This window comes from Struthio camelus, chromosome 19 (genome assembly GCF_040807025.1).
Source record: "Struthio camelus isolate bStrCam1 chromosome 19, bStrCam1.hap1, whole genome shotgun sequence".
Lineage (NCBI taxonomy): Eukaryota > Metazoa > Chordata > Aves > Struthioniformes > Struthionidae > Struthio > Struthio camelus.
This window is the reverse complement of record NC_090960.1, coordinates 12,465,678-12,492,755: the sequence shown is the minus strand read 5'-3', so window position 1 is coordinate 12,492,755 and position 27,078 is coordinate 12,465,678. Positions and strand designations below refer to the sequence as shown.

At 40.4% G+C, this 27,078-nt stretch overlaps 1 protein-coding gene across 3 annotated transcripts in view; it reads right to left on the bottom strand.

Annotated features, from left to right (window-relative positions):
* The window catches only part of STX8 (syntaxin 8), a 110,986-nt gene that overhangs the window by 81,184 nt on the left and 2,724 nt on the right, over nucleotides 1-27,078 (bottom strand). For all 3 annotated transcript variants that reach the window (XM_068913208.1, XM_068913207.1, XM_068913205.1), the window contains exons 3-6: nucleotides 25,237-25,331; nucleotides 23,249-23,359; nucleotides 13,808-13,932; nucleotides 12,111-12,203 (exon numbers count right to left, since the gene is read on the bottom strand). In XM_068913208.1, the coding sequence (XP_068769309.1) occupies nucleotides 12,111-12,203; nucleotides 13,808-13,932; nucleotides 23,249-23,359; nucleotides 25,237-25,331 (424 nt within the window). The remainder of the gene's footprint in view (nucleotides 1-12,110; nucleotides 12,204-13,807; nucleotides 13,933-23,248; nucleotides 23,360-25,236; nucleotides 25,332-27,078) is intronic.

Sequence of the window (27,078 nt, the reverse complement as noted above, 5' to 3'; positions counted from 1 at the left end):
TCTCTCCAGCTTCATTATGGCATTATAAATGTAAAAGGTCAAGACAGTCAGATAGAAATAAAACATTTTCTGGGTTTATATCATCTTATTTTTACGTGGGTTTTGGCCCAAAGAGACCAAAACTAGCATTCTGACATCTTTGGCAGCACTTGAAACCGATATTTCTTTCAGGGCTTCTGCTAATACCAAAGTGATATTTATGTAGCATGTTCCCTGCTACAGGGAACCCAGGAGTTTCCGGTCCTGAGACCAATCCTGCAGGCGCTCTACTGCAGAACTGGGAACCCTGTGGCCTTCCCGTCCCAGGGCCAAATTTATCACAGGAACAGAGAAAGGTATCCCTCGAATTGGAAAAAGTTTCTCAAGCCCAGATGTTTCAGACTAAAGACTCTAGACTCAAACCAATATTTCTTTTTAAAAGTAAAACTTGGTTTCATGAGGAAATTTCCAACAAAATTTTGAGATCAAACACTTAGGTCAGAACAGTGCAGTTTATGTAGCCAAAAGACATATTCGATAATGCCGCCGCACTTTGATGCCAGCCGGTTCGCATTATAGTATCTTTTTTGAAGTATGTGATTTACTCCCTCACGCTAAAGCGTTTCTTACACAATTCTCTTCTGGGAGAGAAGTAAAGAAGAGTCTCGTCTGCTTCCAAGCCTAAGACCCATACTACCGTTACACTGGAGAATTATTATAGTTCTCGAGGTATTCTTTCTGGTCTAACTGCTAAAGAAGTTCACTGTGAGCAATAAGTACATCACATACACACCCAAAGGTTATCAGGGCAACAGAAAAGGACTAAAGTATATTACCTCATGGCCTGACTCATTGCAATACACAGTAGTAAAACAGCATAATACTTACAGTAATATCCTTTTATTTGCTTTGTGATGCATGGGGACAAAACACATTTTAAACACATGAGCAATTTAAAAAAGGTTATGTTAATAAGACTTACTCCACCCAAAACTCCAGCTTTCAAGGAAGTTACTATTTTTTTTTTTATTTATAGAAGATTTACAATAGAGTTGTAAGCATCTAAGGATGCTTCAAGATATCAGCTTCAGCATTTTAAAAGCATCCCATACCATGTTTATGACACAGTAACTTCAATTATGTTTATGACTGAAACAGTTGTAAGCAAGCAACTGTTCCCAGTACTCTCTTATCTCTGCTTTCACCCAGCTACAATAAATCATGTATGCGTATCCTAGAAATGGCTACGTGTAGGGACGATTTCAGTGGTTGAGTGTAGCCAAGTATTACCTGCTATTTGCAGGCTGTATCTAACAGTAGATTTTACAAATACCTAAATACTATTTAAATAAGCAAGAAAGCCACTTTTCCTATTCAGATACTGCACAATAGAGTTCTATTTCTATGCAAGAAATTAGCAGAGCAACCAGCTTTATTCTGCTTTCCATTTCTTGCTATGGTCAGAGCGTTAAAAGATGTTTCACTTCGTTTCTGGTTCTGTGAAGTGCTGATTACCAAAGTGATTCCATGTGGTACATTTATTTATTACAGAACAGATCAACTGTAACTCCTTGGCAGCTGATAAACATTATAAGGCCTATCCATTTTCAATATAGTTGCCACAAGTAGATCTGTGTTCCAGAATTGCTCAAAAATAGAATTGGGCTGGAGCAGCCTGAACACCAGTCTAAAAGAGACTTTCTCCAGCTCCACTCTTCCCGGCTTCCACCCACTGTTTCACCACAAACATTTTTTTCCACTATATATCAAACACAATCCCTCGAGGCTACAGAAAGGGATGCCCCTTCATCCAACCCAACTCCAACTCAAAATCTTCATGTTCAAAAGTAACAAAATATCCTAGCTTGGCACCTCACTTCCACTCCATATCACTTTCACCCAAACTCCTTTCACAGTGTCTCTGCCTGGCATTAAGGAAAGATGACTGACATCTCCCTCCACAAAAGCACTGCTCCCACAGATCTTACAAGGAAAACTCTCTGGTACCAAAACATGCTTTAAAACCCGGGACCCAATACTACAAACTGCATGACAAATCCACCCGCTGTGCATTGCTCCTGTTGTCCTCAGGCCCAACTTCTTTTGGGCAACAAACACTACTTGACATTTTGAGCTGTGGTAAACACCAGTCTAATTCTGAACAGGTCTGGTTTAGTGATTTCAGGCACATTAAGCCATACTCAATACCGAGCTCGCTAGCGGTTTCTGCAACATAATGGCTGAAAAGTGACATATTCCATTCAGTGACTAGTGGAACATGAGGAAAAAAAACAACCCAAAGATAGCTCTTTCATGCAAACACACGAGCAGAAAGAAGCTAGAATTGCATTTGGGATAACGTGAAACACAGAAGAAGCTGTTAGGGAGAATTCACAAACTGACTTCAGTGCGGAGCAAGTTCAAAGCAATCTTCAGATTCCAGCAATACCTCATGATAACAACATGCCCAGAAACATGGTTTTGCTATTCTCTCCTGTGCTTTAACTGTTCAGGTTTTGACCCCACCGATTTTCTGGGCAATCTATTAAAAGTCCATTAAACATCCAACAGCCCACTCAGCAAAATCACCATGACACAAGAGCATATGGTTCCTACCAAGCATGGCTTTAAACCCAAGTATCACCTTCTTTCAGACAATGCCTAAGCAAGCTATCAAGTGATGTAGGACAGAGTATCTACCTATTTTTTCCCCATAAACCCTGAACAAGTTCTCTGAAAAAGGGAAGAGACAAAGGAAACATTAGAGTTGCATAGTCTTTTAAAGAATAAAGTATTACTGCATTTCATTGCCACAAACAGCAAACAGGTCTAGGAAGAATGTTTTATTTTCAAATAAGTGGTGCTTAACGATTCAAGAATAAAAGGTTGTGTAGAAGTAGAGATACATCTTCATCTGAAAACGCTGAAGCAGAGCATGCCTCAGACACATCCTGTTCAGACTGAGCATAAGGCTTATGGGGAGCGAGGTCAAAAGAATTTAGAACCCAGTCTCTAATGTGCAATGAAAATCTTCTCTTTTTCAGCCAAAAAACAGAGCGACAGCACCCAAAGAGAATAAGCCAAATGGTTCATACCAAGGTATTATCTCTGAGGGTTAAAAAGGGGTAAAGAATTTTTTTTTTTTTTTTATTAACAATAATAACAACTTAGATCTTCCAGAAAAGGCTGTTCTACACTGGACCATATATTTACTGGCTTTCTTTTCTTTAACCGGAAAATGAAAGGCCAGGATATGTAATTACAGCTGCTCACAGACAGGTATGCAGTTTACCAAAAAGGAGCCGTAAAGGAAAACAGACTGGATTTGTGCCTTTCTGCTTCTTTATGATGCGTGACAGTCACCATAAGAAACTAGGAAAGCAGGCTAGGAAAATAAATTCCCTCTCTATGGTCTCAGTTTGAGATTCTGAACAGGGGAAAAGCTAAATTAACAAGGAAAAATTCATCAGAGTGTTGAAATATCTACAGTTACAGTTAGGTTTTGTTTTCTTTTTAAACAGTTTAAATCAAATGCCTGAAGAAGCAGAAGGGAAAAAGAATTCTCTTTCACTAAAAATTAAGCCTTATATCCCTATTAGGGCTTTCCATAAACCCTGCTACAAAACTAAAGACAAGACTTAACAATCAAGATGTTGAATATCATAATAGTTATCAAGAAGTCCTGAAAGGCTTAAAAAGAGTTTGAAACTAATTTTTCCCTAGCCCTAATCACACCAGCATTTCTGATCACTGTGAAGACAGACGAAGGAAGACAGCTTCCCCCCCACACAGTGGTATGGGTGAGGTAGGGATTGACTAACTGTGGAAAAATCCACATAATTGAGAAGACAAATGTTGAACAGTTATTTTACGGCTTGAACTATTCAAGGAAAAACGCTAAGTGTGCCAAGAGGCCAGACAGACTCATTGTGTATGTGTGTTAGCATGTAGGAGCCCAGTCAAATTTCAGAAGCGTAAGGCTTTTATCTTCTTCCAGGCTGAGCTTTGCCGGTTTATCTCATTCTGTAAGCACTGCATAAAACTTAGAAAAAAAATACTGAAAAAGTGTCATCTCCTAGGATGTTGTGTACATAGAGCATAACAAAAATGCACGCATACAAGCTCAGTAACATAACCCTCTATTAGGCCATTTGTTACTTCCCATGAGAAGGTCCTATTTTCAGTTGCTTAAAACAATGAAAAACTAACTACTGAGGCTAAAGATTCCCAACTTGGCTGTCTGCTTCCAGATGAATTTCTAAAAAATTAATATATTAAGTCGCAGCCAAAACCTCTCAGCCATTTCAGAACAATGCTGTTTTTTCCACGTTAAGACTCTCTTGTGGCCTCAGAAGCTCCAGTACCCCAATGCTTTCACATTAACACATACAGAGGTTAAAGAGGGAGATGGAAAAGGACCCAGAAGGGGAAATGGTTGAGCAAGAACGTCGGAATATTGAATGGCAGTTTCAGAAGTGAGGATTAGACATTCAAAATGGGAGATTAAAGATCAACTCGGTAAAAAGTAGAAGAACGGAACACTTGCAGAAAGCCAAGTTGAAGAAAAGAAGAGATAGCAAGGGAAAAGTTAGAGGTCACAGAGGGAAACAAGAAGTTGTCTAGTCCACCTCCTGCTCTAACTCAGCTCAACTAATGCAGCTGTCAAGAAGAACAACACGCTCTTAAAGACCTCCTGCAATGGAGATTCCACAGCCTCCTGATACAGCCCAATTCACTGCTATTGGAATGAGTGCCCTAATCCTTCTGATCTTGACTGAGGCCCATTGCTACTAGTCTGCCCCTTCTCTCTTGAACCAGCTTGCTACATTCTTCAAGAACCTTGCATTCCCATCTCAACCTTCTCTTCTTTAGACTAAGTTACCCCAGCAGCTCAGTCTTTCCTCGCGGGTCATGCCTTAGTGTTTTAAATCATTCTTCCGCCTACTCTCTGGACTCTCTCCAGCTGGTCCATATTATCTTACAGAGCTCTGTCCCAAACTGGATGCTGTGTCTTCTCAGTGCCAAGTGCAATGGAAGGATCACATATTTTCCAAGCAGCACTTTGTTTATATAGAGCCTTTTTCCACAACCTTCTACTACTCATTCATGTTTAAGTTGTGATCCACTATACTACTCAAGCTCTCCTCCAAAGGATTAGTTTCTCATCTTGATTTTGATCATCCTTATAGAAGCGTCACCCTTTGCAGGCATCTTGACTGAATTTCACTCTGTTTTGTCAAGATCATTTGGAGGAATTCTAGCATTGTCGTCAACGTAATCGCAGTCTTTCCCACTTCTCTATTACATGGGGAGTTGAACCAATACACAACCCACTCCATCATCCAGGTCCGTAATGAAAAGGCTCAACATAACCAGAAAGACCTAGGCAGTTTAACTCATATTATCTTCTCATTCTGATTATGAACTATCAATTATCCAATCGATTGCACATCTACACTGTTGAATATGATTCATTTGGACCCAGGCTGCCACCGACTACTTACTTGTAGGTCTTGTGAGGCACCATCAAAACCATCCTAAAGTCAAAATGGTACCTACTTCTTTTCCTCTACTCATAAGGCTCCTTCACAGAATAAACCCAGACTCATTTGAAACAATTTGCTCTTAACAAAGACATAAGTAACAGCCTCCACAGATTTATCATCTCCTCAGTACTTACAAACGTTATGTTTTCTTGTTGCAGAATTCATGCAGAAGAGTTTCTGACTACTAGAAAAACAAGAGCTCAAAAGGGAACAAGACGCTTATACCTGTGATACCCACAGGGAAGACATCTCACACCTCTCACACGCTGCTCCAGATCATCCAACACTGGCAAAATTACCCTGTCAGCCTAAGTTGCAGAGGTCCCCATGCAGGTGCTCTAATCTGGCTGCTGACCCAGGTGTGGAGACAGATCCATGTTGCAGTGACTTCCCTGGGTTTTTTTTTTTCAGATTTTTTTTTTTAAAGAATGCTAGGAAATTATACAGATACATAAACACTGGAAACACTGAAGCTGCAAAGTCACGTGCTTAAAAGGTTAGGAAATGCTACAAATAACACTGCTTTGTGTAGATGCGTGTTTTCTAATCACGTAACCTTGGGTTTTATTGCACATAACCTTCGTCTCTTGCAGCAGGCAAAACAGGCAGGGGTTATTTCCTTGACAGATACTGAATATTTTGTTTTATCCTCATCATCCAGCACAAGGCTGCAAGCCTTACTGGCTGCATACTATCCAAAGTCTGCTCTGCAGAGTTACAAGTTTCCGCTAAAGTCTTCCAACAATGGTCCTCATGACAGTAAATACCACTGCATTTTCACAGCTCCCTTAGGAGATGAAACACCATCATCCCCAACTCACAGAAAGAAAACAAAAAAATGAATAGTTAAGGTTTATTTTGGGTGCCCAATGTAAGACGTTTGAAACTCTTTCTAAAAAGCCACACACGTAAGAAAAACCTTCTTCAGCCTTCCAAACAGCACTTTACATTCCCCAGTACTTCATTACACCCAGAGCACAGCCCTCACCAATTTCTGTTGCTAGTGCCAGTGCTCAAAATCTCCGCATACCAAACCCTGAGATACTAAGTCAGATACACAGAGAGAGATCACTTTCGAAAAAGCTCAGTGAAGATGGGTTAATCAGCACCACACGGACCTCTCGGGCAGAAGCAGAGAAAGGCTTACTCTCTAAGGCGGCATCCATCTGCTGCTGCAACAAGTCTCTTACAACCCTTGTCTTAGTCACTAAACCTTGTACAAAACCTGGAAGAAATGAGGCAGAGCCCTTTCCAATTGTAAGGGGTGCCATCCAACCCTGATTTTGGCATTCCCCAACTTCTGAGTGTTCCTATCGAGACTGCATATTCCACTATTTAGATCATTCATGACAAAAAGCAATGGTTTAACATGGATGTTAATTTTTCCCTTAAGAAGGGCTAACTCCAACTACACTGCATTCAATAAAGACAGAACATTTCCCCAATAAAACTGAAGTCATTTCTACTCCATACAATAAGCTCAGGAGGCAAAATAAAAATCTATCTGCATAGTATGAGGTCAGTCAAACTATGGATGGTTATTTTAAAACCAAATATTAAAACCATGTGTTTCTCTTTAGATGTTTTTAGAGAACCTTAACCTGCTGGTGCTCAGCATTTCTTCAGGAATGCTGAACACCTTCAAATTCCAGTGACCAGAGGCCTCGAGCCATCTCAGGAAGTGGTCGGTGTGTGCAGGATCACACCCTATATGATGAAAACACATGCTGTTTCGACAAGGTGATGAACACTTTTTAAAATGTTTAAATTTAATCTTTAATCATTTCTTATTTACGTACTCATCCTAACAATGAGGTAATATGTCCACAACTCCATTGGTTTTAGTCTCATAACTTATACATATTCCATATGCAATGCTAATTAGTTTGTATTATAGCAAAATGTTCTCAATAAACTGAAATGTGAAACTCCTTCAGGACTCCCTTTTGATTTTGATTACGCAATAGTCATGTAAAATAATCTTTAGGAGAAGTATTTTAGTGTACAAATACTGGCTGTCTGTCACCGAAAGGATGGACTTATGGTTTAGCACTGCCCTAGGAGACACGAATTGAATCCCCCCACTATACTATGAGTTCCTATGTTATTTTCAACAAGTCTCTGCATCACCAAGAATACTTTCACTCATCATTTCTCTGATCTTGATTTACAAAAATACTTCTCTATGCACATGTATTCAGCAACCAGTACAAGGTGGCTCTTCAAGTGGAGTCTCTAAATTGTATTTTGAGAGTGGCATCTCAGGTTAATAAAAGCTGTAAACCAGGCAAATCACAGGTTTTGACTACTGAACTGGCACCAAAAAAAAAGGCTGATCTGAGCCCACCTCTGAGGCTTACGTGCCATCAACTATGACCAGATAGAGGTGACACAGCAATCTCTATTTGTAAGCCTGTAGAAACAAACAAACAAACAAATTTAATGTTTGGATTTTTGCTTGGTTTTAGAAATTCAGTTTTGACAAGAAATTAAAGGTGTTACATATTACTCAAATTAAGACGTCGTTCTGACAGATCACTTACCTAAAATGAAACATTTTAGTTAAGAACATCCTGGATACTCACTCTGACAGCACACAGCATTCCCCTGACCAGTAGAAGGACATAAACCGTGGTCTGGCTTTGCAGCTTATCCATTTAAGAACATATTTATGTTCTTACATAAATTTTAAAGGAGCAGGAAGCAAAAGAATCTATCCTTGATGGTATATACCAAGTGGGAAGTAACATGGTAAAAATGCCAAACACTACAAATTTTGCAAGCTACCAATATTTACCATCCGTCATCAAGAGTACTGTATTCTCATGCAAGCATCCCACAACGAGAAACATCATCTCTATAAGGGTAAAACAAACAGCATTCACAAGTTCTGAAAGCATTCTTCCAAAATTATTGCACTAGATTAGATTGCCTCATCAACAGGGCCAGAGGCCATTTACACTATTTCCTTGCTTTACTTTTTTTTTCATGTAACAGATGAAAGGATTACAGAAAGTTTTCTGGGGCCAAATTTGGAATTAATGATGGGAAAATTCTTTTGCTAATCCCCCACCTCTCCCACTGCTAGCAGACTCCTGAGGCTGGAAAAAAAACAATGTCTCCTGGTACCCTGCCTCTACTTTGCTCATCAGTGCAAAATACTACGCTCAGGAGGTTTGAAAAGGACCCTCCAAGTTAGCACAGAGCCATAAAAACTCTAGGATAGGGCTATACTGAAAGTCTGAGTAAAGAATGACATGAGACTCCAATTAAAACTTGGAAGCACCGCAACAAAATCAAAGGGTAAGATTCATCTGCTCAGGGTAGACGTCTGCAAAGCAGCCACCTCCATCTGAGCCTAGGCTCGCGTTATAGTCAGCGGGGAAAAAGCAGACTTTTCCAGGACACAATTCACCCTGTTCCGAGGTGGATCTGTAAAACAGGCCAGAGACATTACGCCTTAGGAACCCCTATTCCTCTCTGCTGACTACGAAGGAAGCCCAGAGAGATGAGCTCGAACACGGGCATTGTAGAGATTCAAAGTTAAGTGAGGCTGGCATCACCCAAGGTGCTCAAAAGAGACCGATTCGAACTTTTCCTGAGAACACAAACTTTACTGGAACACAGCAACCGCCTCTCTCAGCAACGAGGCCCAGTTCCAGCGTACCATAAGATGCCCTCTTACAAACCTTGAACATTACTCCTTGCGACTGCCTGCCAGCCCACCAGTGAAGTAAAAATAGATACAGCCAAGTAACTACCCTTCTAAAAGCGAAGTTTAATCATTTTTCAGTCATTTAACAAACACAAAAGGAATTTACCCATACCAACTCTACTCAAAAAGTAAACTTTGCATAATTAATTTGGATGCTTCCAATACTTGCTGCGGCTGAATCATCTGCAAATGCACAGCTACACCAACCGGCACTCAAGGGAATATGCCTCAGGCCGCACTGAAGAACCGGGAAGTGCAGATATCCCAACTGAAGAGAGCGCCTGAACTGCCAAGGAAGGAAATGAAAAGACAGGCAGCCCAGAAAATAATTACACTTATCTACCTCCTTAAATCCTGTTGCACTAACGCTCAGACATTACCAGCTACTTCTGAATTAAGCCTTTTTTCTTCTTCTTCTTTTTTCTTCCCTCTTGAAATCACAAGCTCTAGCCCCCAAGCCAGTGCAAGCTCAAGGCACCTGTGCAACGAGTCGTACGTAGGTCAGATTGGCCAAAGTAGGTTAGGGAACTAGAAGTCAAGCTTCCCGCAGAAGTGCACGGTGTGATGGAAAATTTGACTCCAATAAAAAGAAATATTGATGCAGCACTTAATGAAGATGAACTTCCTCTGCCTTCTCACAATATAGATGATGCTATTATCACTCAGCACTAGGAAGGAAAGACATTCTGAATAAGGGGAAATTACAGGGCAGTTACGCTCATCAACTCTGGCAGTGTACAGTGACACAATATTGGCAAAACGCCTGAGAAAAGTCTGTAGAAAGTTGAGTACAGGACATAAAATAAGACGCGTGAAGGGAAAGAAGCCACTGGAAAATACTGCTAGGGATTTCAGGCTTTCCAGCGCGCCAATGGCACGAAACACCCTACAATAGTAATAGTCCCACCAAAAAAAAAGGGACTGCAAATCAGAGAAAATATGGAAGTTCAGCTTGCCTGGTAGCAGAGAAGCCAAGTGACTGTCTAAGTATTTTGGTCTCCCCATCTGTAAAAGTTAGGCTATTTCCGGCGTTTTTCAGACTGCTTAAATATCTACAAATGTAGTACTGCACATGACTGGCAGGTTTTAATCGTGTGATCCTAGCAGAGAGAGAGGCGCAGGCAACTCAGCATTTCCTCTTCCCTCAGAATTTGGTCGGCAGTCACAAACAAACAGGTAATCCTCACCACCTTGTACTCTGAGCGCTTGGGAAAGTTTCCATCTTCGGAGAAGCAGCTGCCTATAGCTTATGTAAGAGCTTACATGAAAACATTAAGAATCTTGCTCTAGGCTTTATAAGTATCCGAAAGACAAGACAAGTGAAACAAAACTGGCATTATTTGCACTATCTGTAAAAAGGAGGGTTAAATACATTCCCAATTTCATGGATGTTTCAAGGCTTCACGGCTAGCAGAAGCTTGTTCTGGAGACGCAGAAATGCTATGGTACGATACCTATTATCTTCAGAGTCCCAAAAGCATAAGGATTTGGGAAACCCACCCCCCACCAGAGGGAAATGGGACCCAGACCATATATTTTCCTAACAAGAAACCAATGTTTCACAGAGAATTAGTAAACATACTCATGCTTCCCACCTGTTTCCTATTTAGGGCAAAAGAAGCAATTAATATGACTTTTTAAACAATAGTTAATATAAGGAACTTATGAAACCAAGATTTCTAATTGAAAATGTCTTTACCCATATGAGGCAGAGGATCAAAATACGACAAGAGCACTATGCATAGTTTCTCCCAGCTGCGCAAACCGTTTCTTAACGGTCTTAAGATTAATAAACAAAGATGCGTTCTAGACATTTCATATTCCTCCTGGATTTAGTCAGAACATGTACACAAGGCAAACACGAGCAAGCCATGCTCTTACTTCTTTCTCAGTTGGAATGGAGCTCCCAAATAGTATTTTATCTTACCTGATTGTTAACAGGGAAACCCCCTCACTATGAGCACACAGATGGAGAAATACAAGATTAAAAAAAAACGTAGATCCAGGAAGAAGCTGAAATAAGCGTATCATTTATTAGCAAGTAAAAGGGCATTTACCTTCTCAGTGGTTAAGTACAACGCAACGCAAGGACAAACCATATGGCTCAAGTCTTTGTGCAAGGGAGAAAACTGGCAGCATTCCAAGGCTCTAATTGAACTATTACCATATTGTAAGAAATGAAAAAAAAAAAAAAAAAGTCAGAAAGACTGGAGGATCTGCTCTCCTAGGGACAGTTTATGTCATGTGAACAATTAAGTGAGTAACAAAGCATATTTTACATGAGAGCAACTCCACCATTTGGATACTGGCTCAGTTTAAAGAAAATAGGTACTTTCTATCTCAATATTGTACTTAATTCAATCCTACATTCAATGCCATGAATTCCTCAAAATCCAAGTCATCTGTAGTAAACAATATAATGCTTCACCTTTAATCACTAGCTCAAGTCTTTTCCATTTGGTTAATCATGAAAGACGCAGAGAAAGAATACCCAAATGAAACCCAGCAACAAATAAAAGATTACCTAAAAAAATGCGCTGTTAGAATATGATCACTGGAAAATGCGGTATAATTTTAACTACATACAAATAACCATCAAGCGTTTCTCTCAAAGGCAGGCTTGATTAAAATATACTAAGCATTATACTTATATACATGCAAGAGGGTATGCAGTATAACAAAGAAAAATAACTAGTTCACCAATGGATACAATCTGTAGGAGCTGTTGATACATACATGTTTACAGTAGTGTCTTGCTACTATATGGGGAAAACAGTACAGTTCTGTAAGGACTAAAAAAAAAAAATAAAAAAAATCACAATCTTAAATTAAAATGAGGGAAACTCAGTGTCTGTAGATCTCGTTCTTACCATTCTGTTCATCCAGCTCATTCCCAATTTCTTGCCCCATTTGCTTTTGCCGGGATATGATTGAAGAAAGAGCATCAAGCCCAGCATCTTGTTCTGCAACAGAAAGATAAAATCACTTACCAGAATTGCTGATACTGCAGGCTACATACCATAAAGGATGTAAAAGTGAAGAAAAAGATCTAACCTGTGCTTAAAGAGTTAAAATATATTAAGCAAAAGACATCAACACAACATGAAAATGAATTCTTATGGCAACAGCACTCCTAAAATAAAGTGAATGATGGGTAATTAATTTGTCTGCTCTGGCTGGGACATTCAGCTGAAGGGTCCCAAAAAAATCCAAGAATTCAGCATCCAGCTGTTACTCAATCATAAATGCAGGAGATTTTCTGGCACAGACACACAGACCCCTGATTAGCCTTTTTAAATTTTCCAAGAAACTTTTAACATGAATAAAAGACAAACAGGTGATGCAAGCACCAAAGAATTCAAATAGATTTTTAAAGCTGCGAGAAGATAGAGTGCACGGAAGAGAGCCTGACATAGAGGGGACACAGCAGGGGCAGCTGAAGTTTGAAGTGTTCCCATCACCTCTGCAGACACTCCTTTATTACGACCCACATAATCTCTGCTCTTCCAGTTTGCAGGTCCTGCACAGGCCTTAGTAAGTACCTTTACCATGAAGCGTAGCTCTTCTTGTCCAAAGAGGTCAAGAAGTAAAGTAACGGGAGATGCCGTAGACCTGATAGCGGTTTGACAAACTGAAAAGCAGCAATGTCACAGAGGGCAAGACCACGTGAGGAGCCAGGTGGCTGCAGCCAGAGAGCCAAAAATTGTATGGCAAAGCCAGAACCCGTTTCTCTTCAACAAGATGAAGGTCCAGACTCCAATATCCTTTCGGGAGACTGAAAATGGTACCTATGATATAATCAAAAGCTGGAGCTTGAGGCTGCTCCAGGACCATCGAAATAGAGTTGATGCCATTCTCCTGGACTGCAGCCCTAAACATCCTTTCACACGCAAACTACAGTGAGCCTTATCTGGAGACCCATTTCATTTGATCACTTCCAATACTTAAGTTATACAGAACCATTACCTCACTTACCACCTGATGTGATCAGATTGAGGCTTTCCAACACCTGAAGTTAGTGAATTCTTATCTAATTCCAGTTCAGAATTACATTTGATGTTTACCTGGCTTGAAGCATAGCAGGAACACCGCTAAACTCAATTCAACTAATGAGATCCCTGCTGCAGACCAAAACCACAAACATGGTCAAAATCCAGGATGTCTTGTAAGGTTTTGCCTGTTTAGGGTGAAGCCACACCCAAGACTTATTCAGTCAGCATCACAGTTTCTTCCTGACACATCCAGCTTTACTAAAACAGGGACAAAAGGTAGTCACTGAATTACTTGCACCTGAACGGTTTCTCCTCCTCTGCCACAGTAAAAACGACTTGCTTCAATTGGAATGGAGACGTTTTTGAAAAGCTGCTCTAAGAAGATACTCCTAGATAAGAATATTGCAAGCACAATACAGCTCTTGCAAATATAGAAAACAACCACCTGGAACTATTAGGCTTGACATCCGCCTGCAGGTAACATAACTCGGGTACAGCTTATTGCGTTGACTTTCTAATAAAGACTCTCTCTGAATCTTAGCGATATTTTATATAAAACAAAAAGGCTCTTCTACCTTGTATGATCCTTTGCTGCTGCTGCCTGATATCATCAAATCCAAGCCCTCTGGTTTCCTCAGATTCTTCCAGGAGCCAGGGGTTGGTTACACCTCGTTTGACCCCTCCAGTCATTAGGCTAGACCTGAAAATAAATTCAGTAGATTTTGAAGTTTTAAATACGAAACTCACCCATTCTGTACTCTGTGCTTCCATGACTAGCTGACAGTGATGGAATCGTATGTATTTGTCTTAACTCTATGCAAAACTCTGCACTCATAGCAGAAATTAGCCAAAAAGAACCTAACTCACTCCAGTAACAAATACATCTGCAGGTTCCATAACATCGCCTAGAAGCAGTAAAGCAGAGAGAGAACTAGTTTTGCAGCAAAAAAAAAATCAACCCACATGGCAAGATATACAGCACATTTTTTATAATATATTCACTTTAAATATTGTTTGCAAGTAGAATATGACATTCAAAGCTGTTGCAAAAAGAAAAGAGGGTTGCCAGAAATATAGGCAATTGGCTTTGTGATCAGGCATTGGCTTTGTGGTCAAGACACAAACTTCTAAAAACACTGATGTACAGCCTGACAGCTTCCAAGAGTACAAGACGTTCAACACATTAGTGCAGATATGGCTCAGATGAGAGAACTAGTTTCTTGCTCCTTTTCAGGCTGGGTCAGGATTGCATTTCAAAAATGGGAGATGGAAGTCACACAGATACTCTTCTGTGTTTCCTGGTTTGGCATAAACATGAACAAGAAGCCAGACACACGCTCTTAAATGAAAAAGTAATCAAGTTATGGGTTCTCTTTTAAAAGAATTATGACTTAAGGTTGTTAGCATTAGAGACATTTCCCTGGTTACAATGGAAAACAAGTTTTTCATGTCCAAGGCACATAAATTTAAGTAGTAAAATGAAATGCCACTCAAATATTTTTCTCAATACCAGATTTCTGATTGTCTCCTTTCAGCTTCTCATTGTTCTTTGCTACAGGATAAACATTTTATGACAGACTGCAAGCCACTTGGACCCAAAACCGCAACTCGGATTTGGGGTGTCACTGACAAGACTGTGCTGCTCTTGAGGAAGCAGAAGTAAGGGGTTTTGCTTTCTGCTTTGCTTTCTCACACTCCTTATTTTATTCCCATTTTTATCCTTCCCCTTTCCCAAAACACTTCCCCAAACAAAACAAGAACAGACAGAATTTTTAGTATTTCTCAAAAAAAATCTCACAAGTTTATTACACTAAGAGGTTTGGGTTTTGTTTGTTTGTTTTTAATTAAACTGACTCAGGGTCGCTTCTTGTGATACATACTGAAATGCTGTATGGTGCAAAGATATGCTTGAAATCATTTGGTAGTCAAAAACCCTGCATCAAACCCCTGCATCAAAAAAAAAAGCTAATTTAGCACAAATATCAGTGCAGAGAAGAAAAGTTAAATACATGATTTCAATAAACAGTTTTGCTGCAGAACTCTGGAAAGATGACTAAAGTTTTACGTCAAGGATATTTAAGCAAAATCCAGAACTCAGGTCTAGCAGTTCCTTGAGGAATTACAGTGAACTAGAGACATCTCCTGGCCATGAGATGAATCACCACTGCTGAAAAATAATTCTGTATCTCTGTCACATGAAATTTTAGGTTCTCCATAAATTAGAGACATACATGCCCTCATTTGTGCCCGCTGCACTACACACTTCATGGACATTCACGGGCGCTCAAATTTAGGAACACGGAATTTGTTCCCACCTAAAATTTTAACATAGTTGTTCATCTGTCCTTCAAAGTAACGGGCTTGTCAGGATCAGAAAATTAATTTTGTTCCTGCAGGACTGAAAAGTGCTCACTGCAACTTACAAAAATCTCACTTTAACCACACTAGTCGTGTTGGAACTTTATTCAAGAGCGGAACCCAAACTGCTTCATTGTGCCAACAGCCAGTTGGCTTTCAGGAGCAACATCTGAAATGGAGTAGCTGGAATATTTCTGTATTTCATCTTCTTGCACCTCCATTAAAACATACCTATATTCTTGAGTAAGGAGATTGGGTTTGATTAGACAAAGGTTTGCATCCCTGAAACACAATTTTACATGTTACCTAGATTTCTTGACTGCTTTTGGGGGATTAAATACACTCTCGTACTTTCTAGTCTCCTAATCACCGCTACCAGGTTCACAAATCCCAATGTAACGGAAGCATTACACTTTGAGGACATAAAGACCATTACAGCCCACTCAGTTCAGCAGTTCATTTAGAACGCCCACGAAACCCAGGGTTAACAACATTTGACAAAATTACTTAAATAAAGCAAAAGGAATGCAAGGCTCTTTGCTAGCTAACAAGAATGCAACTATTTCTACCTTTAAAAAAGCCAAGGCAAGCAAATTTGAAATAATTTGCACCATTCTCTCTCTCCTAATAATCTGCCCTATTCTTCTACGTTGGGTCATGACAACTGATCCGCTTGTTACAATAATCTTTTTGACATGTTTGGTAACTACCTTCCCACACAACATAGCATTACTTCCTACTTCCTCTGATCTTACCATGTTTCGCTTTGGTGGTGTGAAGATTAAAGCTTATCCAATTAGCCACCCACTGCCTCCGCCAAGTTAATCACGTAAATCTTTGAAACCGTCACAGAGCAGTGGAGTGTGTGGATAGCTTTTGATTATAGGAGCAGATTTAACTAATTACAAGGCTTAGCAGTGTGCCCAAGTATAAAAGATGATGGGGTTTAAAATCAGGGAGCTATGTCATTGCTTAATAAGTAAGGGCTTATCTTCCAGAAGGCATTGTTTCACTGATAATTCTTACAAAACTTCCCAAGTAACTTAGATTAGTCAACCAGCGCTTACTTTAGACCAAGGCCACACATCAAGGCTTATAGCTTTAGAAGAACGATCAGCAAGACTGAATCTCAAACAAAACGTGGGTCATATGACAACTGGTTGCCTGATCACTTGAACATTCCCTTAACGATACAGTTGTACAGTAGCTCTCTTTGAAGTGCTCAGGGCACCTCACCTTAGCTTCACAGGTCAAGCTCCAAGGCAGCAGCGCAGAAACGGGGGTATTCTCTCACTTACGATTTAATTGCGCACACTGGTATGCAGAGCATTTTGGGAAGCTCTGAGCTAGTAAATGAAACAATAAATAATATTTTAACATACAAAGACAAAAGCTTTCTCTTCCCCTAAAACCAGGAGAAATTACATGAGCACAAGCACCTCCAAAGAGCCCACGGTACGTTCCCAAGCGCAGAGATTTCCCACCAGAACCGTTCCTGACACGACGCCTAGAGAAAAGACAACCCTCCCCAGAGCTGGCAAGCCACTTCCCTAGCTCCACCAACACAAGAACGAAGAAAGAACACATCTCGCGTTCAAGAAAAGGCTGCATTGCTCCTGATGCCATTTATCTGTGTCTCGGTTAACTGGGCCCTCTGGTTTCAGGGAAGACAAACCACAGACTACTCTACCAACAAGTTACCGCATGGCATGCTAAGTAGTGGATTTACATCACATCAGCTACTCTGTAGCACCTCCAGGCCCACTGATTCCTGCTCACAAGATGCACAAAGCAGCTTCCGCATCTCCACTGCGAAACAAGCAGCTCTGCAATTACCTTGCACGTACGCAGGACAGCACATGCCTGCTGACGATCAGCACAAAGCAAGCAACATGCTGGAAACATGTTTGCACAGTTGTATCAGCACACTTTTCTTGGAAGACGCGTGTCCGCTTGAAGAGCTTAGAGTCTGGATGGTGGGGCTGCAGCAGTAAGCTATACAGAGAAGCTACTATCTACACCAGAATATGCGTCCCCAGAGAGGTTATCTTGATAACAGTGTTTACACGCACATTTCACTTCACAGCAGGCTCACTTTCCAATGCAAATCCCAAAATATACACTACAATAAACATCTCCATCAGAGCAATAACCACTTATCTGGAGATCAAATATTATCATCTTCGTTCTACACCATCTCCTACTTTTTTACGCCAGACTGGGCAAAGTACAATACTAAAGTTATTATAAAACGGTTCATACAGTCCACATCAAAACAAAGACTCATCTCTACAGCCCGCTTGCCCTCCTCAGGAATGAGAGAATTATAAAGGAAAAGGGAATTCTTTATTAAGAGAAATTGCATCGTATGTCGTTACATCCAGAGGAAAAGAGGAAGGGACAAACCTAGTCTTGTGAGACCCCATTTGTTCTGCTCACAAAATGATATATAGCTACTGTCAGGACAAAAGAGGCAGTACTGAGTTCATGCCTAAGCCTTTGCTCTCTGCATGGTGGTTCAGATCTCTCTGACCACAAGAAAAAAGAACATCAGCCTCCGAGCATGTCACACTTGGCATTTATTCCCTCTGTAGAACCAGCATATTTCAGGAAGATTCGGTAAGCCCATGCCAAAGTAACACAGTAACAGCGCTGGATACAGAAACAATTTTGGGCAAGAAACTTCAGGTAGTTTTGAGCAAACTTATGAGGCAAAACATAAAGCAAGTAGTTTAGCCTTGAAAGCTGCCCTCCTACTGGCATTTTTTCCTGAGGCTAATGAGCATTAATCATTAATAACAGGCATGCAGGCACTACCGGGAGCACAAGGCCTAAAAATTAAGGGGTTTGACTTACTTTTCTCTATTGTGTTTAAATCCTGGTTCTTTGCTATTCCTCATAATGCAAGTATATACAGTTTTCCCACAACCACAGTCCTGACTTCAGCGAGGTCAGAGAACCTATGATATCTCCTGAAAGGAGAGAGATGCAACCTTGACTCTTAAAACACAGACCAAACTGAATAAGGACTCCACCATTTTCGTGGTATCTCCCTTAAATTTCAGGCGAGCACAACAACCTTCAGCTTTTGCAGTAAGCTGGAGGGTCACTGTACACAGCTGGAAGTTGCTTGCGCGAGGGTACGCTCCTGCGTGCGTACACTGGAACCTACGGAGCGCTCCCAGATGAAGAGCGTTACGAAGACAGATGGCCTAAACGCACAGATACAATTCAGTGGACGCGAGGAGGGTGTTGAGACGATCACAACCACGCTGTCTTGTGACTACCCAGCCCAAGGAACGCTAATCCTGGAAAATCCTGCCCCAGGCCCTAGATCTGATCTTACAACTCACACTTCAGACATCCTCAAGCACGGGTTTCTGGATGGACAACCTACTCCTTCTGGCATCCTTATTATAAACTGTTTTTGCTGATCTTCTAGACATACTGCTAATCACATCTGATATCAGAACGCTGCAGCTGCAGATAGGAATGCTTCTAGCAATAACTGGTGGGAAGGAAAGAAAGTAAGAAGGAGCGTTTTAAAGGCACCTAAAAAACTTAAGTGTTTTCAGTCTTCTTTTCCAAAGAGTATTTGCTCCTCCATAAGCAAGAACCAGGTTAACAAAAGTATTTTAGCACCTAATGGCTTATTGATTAAAGTCAGGCATCCAAATACCTATTTGGATTAAGACCTATCTAACGTATGATAGAAAAGAACTTAAATGTGCATCCTGTTTAAAAATAGAACACGGACACTCCGAAAAGTTAGCTAAGATGGTTATGACTTAAAGTGTTTTGTGTCCCACAATAATCGCATTTTTCTATGTTTTGTGGAATCAAAAGAGAAATGAAAGAAAGCATGTCAAAGTGCACAGAATTTATTTATTCACTAGTGATCTACATACATATCTACATATAGACTATCTGGTCTGAAAGAAGGAGGGATATTCTCCATTCATTTCCCTCTGCAAATGTTTAAAGACTCACAAAAGCTTCATATTGTGCACAATTCCCAGAAAGTCTATGTTTCCAGTTGCTTCTTCTACTTTTCCCTTTCAAACGGTATGAAGACCCTGGGATTTCTGCTCCACTAAAGTCCGTGTTATAATAAACTGCACGGATCTCTTTACAAGGAGAAACGAGGGGAGAAGATACTGAAACTGTCTACTGAAAACCAATTAGAGAAAACTGAAGCGACTCTGTTGAGAGTCACGCAAATAGCACAGTCTTTCCTCTGGAAAAATCCAGTTGCATCTTAATTAAGGCCGACACCGCCGGAAGGTAAACTAATGCTATACCAAAGTAACGTAGCGTCTTGCCCTGTGTTCTGGCCCAAGTTGTCAGTTAGGATAAATACTAAGAGCATTAAGGCCACTGTACTTCCCAATCAGAAATAGCTTTACAGCAGTTTTCAAAGGATGTAAAACTCACTGAATGGTGACCAAATATAAACGAAGATTAATTCTAGCGAAACCTTCACAATTATAGGCCATGAGGACAATAAATATGTGATCAGTGGTGCAAGAAGGTTAATGAAAGGAATGACTGATGGAAAGAAAAAGACTTCTGAAAATTTGTGCTGTCACATTAGAGATGGATTAGATAGGGAAAACCAATACAGAAGGAGAGAAAAGTGTCACTGCCAGAACTTAATCAAACATCATGTGCCGATTTTTCTACGCAGTGGCTAAAGCTGACTTTCAGACTTCAGACACACTGAAAAGTGGCCTTTGAAATCTACTAAAATCCAAAGCAGGCTGTCCCAGAAATCTGTAACAATTCTGGAGAAACCTAGCGCAGCTTAACCTTTCCAGAAACTCTTGCCTTCTATCCTTACAAACAATACGGCAGGCAGGGGAGATATGAGCTCCTTCCTTACTGACGTCCAAACAGGCCAGTTTTGAGCCAGAAACAAAGATCTGGCTTCCCGGCACAACATTCAGGCCTTGGCCACGTCTCTGCCTGTATCGCTGAAAACAAGACCTACAAGGAAGAATATGGAACGGGTGTGCGTTCACCAGGCACTGGGCAGAGAACTGCTGGCATGGTTTTATCCATCTTAAATTAAAGAAGTTAAAAGAGAACGATCAAATTCCAAGCCTTGCTAGAAAACAAGTACCGTCTCTGATGTTATCTTGTGTCGGAAAATACCGTTTTCCCTGATCACTTCTAATGGAGCTTGAAATTATCATGGGATTTTGGTATTTTCCTCCTTTCGGCCTCAGCACCTCCATGTCAGGGCAACTCTAGGTTAAATCCTTGCCCTCTGCCGGTCCCACAGCAGTAACGCGCCAACACCGTCCTGATAAATCATGGATGGAGTCCTCTCACTGCAAGGCCACGTTTCAGAAGATCAGATCAGTTTATGTACTGGTCAGGACAGGCACCATTAAAAAGAGCCTTCTCGCATCATCAGCCCCTCGAGAAATTTTGCCTACTTGCTGTTTTATGTGTTTCAGGTCACTCAGCAACAGATGTGAAAGCTAGCACTCTAATACGTCAACTGGATTTACACCGCACTCCAGAAAATGCCAAAACCATAAAACAATTAATGGATTAGATCGAAGTGTATAGTTTTACTGTCTGTAGTGGGTGTTGCATTGACTGTATTCAGTTACTCAGAGATGATGAACTGCAAGGGTCTATTTTGGTCTACATTTGGTCTGGCTGTATCAAACACCCCGCTGGAGAACAAAAGCAAGTAGAAGCAGCTTATCAACCTGAGCAGGCTGCAGCTCTGACAGATCCAATATGCCACCAGCAAAAAGAGATATACCTTCCCTGTCCCAATCTCTCTACCATCTTACTGAAGAGATCCTTGACAAATATGACCACACGCTCTTTCCTGGAAAAATAAACGAGGCAGTATAAAAAACTGTTAGTGAGACTTCGAGATAAGCCCTATACCTGCTCCAAAATACGCAAAGTAAACAGGCTAGAAAAAAGATCTTATTTTTAACAGTAACAGCATGTAACAGCATTTGTCTCCATACCTAATATTTACCCTGCAATAGCATCAAAACCATCTCTGCCTTCTTCAAGCGCACATGTCTGAAAAGGGACTAGTGCTCAAAGCACAGAAGCAAAAAGGCTCATGCTTTTCCACAAAAGCACCTGAGTTTTATAAGTGGATGAAGTTTTGTCCTGTCCTAAGACTGAGGGCTGACACTGTAAAAAGGTGAAAAACCTTCCCATGAGGGTTCTCATGCTCTCCCTCATACAGGTAACTTTGCATGTGCACGTATAAAAGACAAAGCTGTATATTTCCTACTAAAAAGGTCCAGTGAACATAGTGCATTTAAGAACGCCTGCCACTGAGAAACGTGTTCTAGTTTGTGCTCCTATCATGTGACTTCATTGCAGAAGTACAGTTATATTCTTCAGCACCAGCTTTCACTAACACTGCAGATCAGTCGAGGAAGCTCTGCTCAGTCACATCGTACGACCCAGACCACACACGCAGCATTGTGCATGGCGTATAGGGCACAGTACAACCCCTTACGCGACCCACAACCACCTTAAGAAGTCTGTTCTTGTTGTGTTAAAACTTGCCACATAAAATCAAAATAAGGGCACAGGCCTAAACAACTCTGATTATTTTATATAATATAATTTTATATATATATAATATAATTTTATATATATAAAATATATAATATACACACACACACACAAAATTTTCTAGAGAAAGATGTTCACAAAAAAAGAGAGAGCGCGAGTGCGCGTGAGCACGCACGCGCCTTTAAACCAGAATTTTACCAATTCCAGGCTACAGTCAATAGTAATTTCACTGACCATGGAAGTATAGCAAGCCCTGCAATGACTAGAGACTGCAGCTTCCCTTCTGTTCTGCGCTTTTTCGAAGGACAGAAGATTAACCGAGTCTGCAATGGAAAAATTAGGAAGAGCAAACACAATTACGTGCGCTGGAATTTAGCCAAAATCGTAACTCTCTTAAATACAATAGTATTTAGTGAACTACAGAGGGTCAGGATACAGGTAAGTCAGACTCTTTAGTAGTAAAGCTTTTAATTTTTTGCAAGAATGCTGGTAATAGAGATCAAAGGACAACAGCCAGTGAATCATGAGGCCAGAGGTGCTCCTGAAGTTGTCCCTCTAGACATATGCCATTTCAATTCTGACGTACCACAGCTCTAATCCTATGCTAAGGTGGCAGATCTACCACCCGTTTTGCTTGCAGAGGAAGAAAATGACAGCTTCATTGTGTTGGCAGTAGCTTGGCTACCGGCTAGGAACAAAGCTTATTTAACCAAAATGGAAATTAAAATATATGTCCTTTGAATGCATCCTGCTGATTCTTACAAAAAAGACCTGCAGAACTGTTTGAAGTTTAAGCTTTGTCCTCACAGTTTTCTTTCCAACAATGCACAGTAGAGTCAACTTAGCAGCAGACTCTACTAGATCACAAAGTCAACCATTACCACTTCCAAGCAACGCTCTGCTCCTTTGTGTCCTCTCCAGCCTTGAAAGATATGCATGACATTGTCACTAAAAAAGGCATAAGATTTCTAACAGAGTAAAACTGCACTTTGCTACACGTAGAGGTATATGAATTCTATGGACACATTCAGCATTACCTTCAGATATATTCAGAGCACAAATCACACTATTCATTTAAGGTCACAGCGTCATACCTTATCACATCCGGTTCTGTGCCTTCATTCTTATAAGACGCCTGAAGTTGCCTCTGTCGTGTGAGAAGGTCATCCACCAGGTTCTGCCTCCTGTCCCCCTCCAGCTGCGTGCTAGTGCCACTTGGTTAAGGTTCAAAATTAAAAATATTGGAAGATTTCATTTCAATTTAATTTCAATACTGAGAGAATCACACATGACAACTGGCTAATACTGCATCAAACTGGAAATTTCCAAATTTCTAATTTGAAAAAAATAATTTTCAAAGATCAGAATACATATCTAAAAATATATTCATCTCTGTTTATCAGTTACAAACTCTATTATATGTTCTTAAAAGAAGTTAGACATGGTCATCAAGATAACCAGAATAACTATTTTAATTCAAGAAAAGGATATAACACCTAACAGAAGGTTAAGTCTTCCATTTCTGAATGGAATCTGCTTTTACTCTAAACGTGTTTCTAAGGTTTGCATATCTCAAAGAAAAAAAGGTTTCATAGAGAGTGATCTTCATGATCTCAAAATAATGAGAAAATTGGGAGGGTATATACTGCCAAATTAGCATAAGAATTCAAAACAGTATCCCCCCCCCAATCCAACATGATAATTCTTTCATTTATTACTAAAAGGTACTACACAGCTCATCTATTCTATAACACTGACAACGTACAACACTAGTGCATGGGTTAAGCTTACAGAAGGAATGAGTGTTCTTAAGAGATCTACCCTGCCCAAACTTGTTAAAGTACTATTATGCTATAAATCACGCAGCCCCAAAGCAGGAGAGAGCTGTTGAAGTCATCAGGGTACTTCACATCTTATTTCACTGGAACTGAGGCTCATTACACGGACCATGACAGCAGTTCCCTGCAAAGTTCAACAGGCGACGAGCAAACAATGAAAAATTTACTTAAGTATCTGTTCCCATCTACAATTTATCCTTTGTAGCAGCTGCAGCAGGAGATAAAAATCCATTTAGTGTCTCTGAAAGGCTGGAGTACTGCCCCTTTGACAGTGGCAGATGCGTTTGCTTTTTTAATTAATCTCAGTGATAGACATTTTAAAAGACTACTAACTCTCTTTCTAATACGTTTAAGAAGCTTATGCAATAGACATACTGATTTTTATATGTTTTCTGCCATAGCAACAGCATTCATTTGCTCTAAGGTACTCACTTGAAAGGAAAGTTTTACCTACTATCCTCAGCAGAGCATTCAGAAGGCTCAAGCAAGATTTCTAGTACAGTGAGCTTGAAGGTAATCATCCATTCATTACATCAGTTTGCTGCTGGATACCTCTTTAGGGAGATGGACATGCTTCTCGCACAGAGTCCTTAGGCCTGAACTAACCTACCATGTAGAGCGAGCTGCAAACCCACATAAGGCCCTGGGGTAACATTCCTAGAAGAGAAAGCTGCAATTTCTTTTTAAGATATACCAAGACGCCTCTGAGAACACAGTTCCATTGCTCCTTAAGCCAATCTAAGTCAGGACTGCCACATGCCTGCCCACTTCCTGAACACAGCTTCATCCTTCATTTTTGCAAGTACGAGCACTCCAGCTGCCAGTGACCAAGCCAAGAGAAAATAAGAAAGTCAGCTAGTTTTCTGCTAGATGAGTGAACTGAGACAGCTCACAAGCCAGCCTCCCAACCACTGGTGCCAGCACAGTGCACGGGCAGGACAACGGCAGCTCTGTCTGAGATCAGCCAGATCATCTTGTTAAGCTTCTTTCTGACAAACACGTAACCAAAGTAAGTCTCACCCACAATATCAGAGCTGCTCAGCTTACCAATGCTTTCTATACTATAGCTTCAAGAAAAATATCAAACGTAATCACAGACAAAGTTCTGCTGACAGAGCCTTCCATTAAAAACAAACAAAAAAAAGGCCACAACTGCACAGCAAAGCTTCCTTCCAATTAGAGCATATTTTTTCACCCTTTCCTACAACACGGAAAGGTCAACGAGATGAGGTTTACACAGATACATTTGGTGCGTTGATATGGCCCGAAGCAGTAAGTCCTTCAGATGATCGATCTTCTCTTTGAGATTCTGCAGTGACGATCTGATTATCACATTGAGCTGAAGGAGAAGAAAACAGATTTCTTGTCAGAGTTTTGTTTGCATAAAATTTCATATGACTATTTGCAGGTGACAATATAGGCAACTTCAGCTATACTGGTGTGGAGGAATCTATTCTAAACCAAGAGAAGTCGGCTTCAGAGCCGCCAAGGAAACAATACAGTTAACTGCTCTGGACTGCTTACCCAATAATTAGATAAATAATACTGGTTTCGCAAACACAATTCTAATGCATTAATGCTGTTTAATATGGAGAGCTTTCTTTCAAGTCTTCATAAACAGATTCCTTTATATGGGCAAAATATTTCAACACATTTTAACATTTTCCAGTTAGTTTTCCAATTCTTTCCTCTGATCTTTAACACAAACACCAGGCGCCAGCTTTTTCTGCCACTACGCTTCTTTCCCAGCTCCCATGATTACAGGGAAAGTTGTTCCAGGTTTAGACATTCCCTCCACTGAACTCTTCCACTCTTTAATCTAAAGATTCATAAGAAATTCAAACGTGTTCAATTTTACTTTTCAATACCATCTACGATGCTCCGTCTCTTCTTGCTACTGACCTGCACAACGTTTACATGCGTCTGGTCTTACTAGAAGAGTAGTTAAGTTGGGCACGTTCTTTTCTGCTCCAAGCACATGTGAGGTCTGTGGGAATTCTCCTTCTCTTTCCCCCCACCCCTTCCCAAATCAGGATGACATTATCCTCTGCGCCTCTTTTTCCTTAAATGTTATGTTCATTCCAGTTACCTAGTGTGTGCTAGGAAGAACACATTATAAAAGCAATTGACTATACAAGTCATCCTAATTAGGGCTTTATGTGCTTCTTGTAAACAAGGTATTAGCCGTGCTGTGGGTTATAATGGTCAGGGACCTCAGATGCCCTGAGTAACGAAATGGTAAGAAAAAAGGAATATTTGCTTTGAGTCTCGTTCCTGTGCTCTTGAAAATACAGAAGCAGCAGCCAGAGAGCAAAGTCTTACTGAACAGTCACCGCGCTGCGAGCATCCTGCCTTTCAGTTACACTGTATCTGAGATTTGCAAGGAATTGGATGGTAGCAACAAAAGCTTTTAGGGAAGCTCAAGCCACTGCATGCCCTCTAGCTAAGGATAATAAAAAGGTCTTTCAATTTCATATGTACCTTTCCTGCACTCATGTCCAGTTGGAGAACGTCACACTTAATAAACCCATCTAGCAAAGAAACACAAAAGAAACGCACATGCAAAGAGTCATTTAACAAACAGATTCCCTCTGCTACTCTGGCCAGAAATTGTGTTGCTGTAACAAAAGATTTCACTTCCGTTAAAGCAGGGGGGGAATCAAACCAATGCAAGTTTTAAGATAAGCTCAATAGAGCAGAGTTCACGGTGAGTGCTGCTCAAAATCTTTCCCTACAGGTTTTTCTTTTTTTTTTTTTTTTTTTTCCATTTCAACTTTTACGTTCTATTTTTATTCAGCAATAAGCACGGAGGTTTTTTTTAGCCACGCTAATGGCAAAATACTATAAAAAATAAAAACCTGTTTACATTCTTCCCACCAGGCAAATATCGTACAAAGACTTTTTCTCTGTTAATGTTTGCTAATCGTAGAATATATGATCGCTCAGCCACGGATTTCTCAACATGAGTTTCTGTTATGAAAACAGCTCTTTCCTTGTTGGAAACTTGTTTACAGTAGAATCAAACACTGCCAAATATTCATCTTTAACTGTTAATGGATTAAGGGATATTGCACTTGGAAAACATA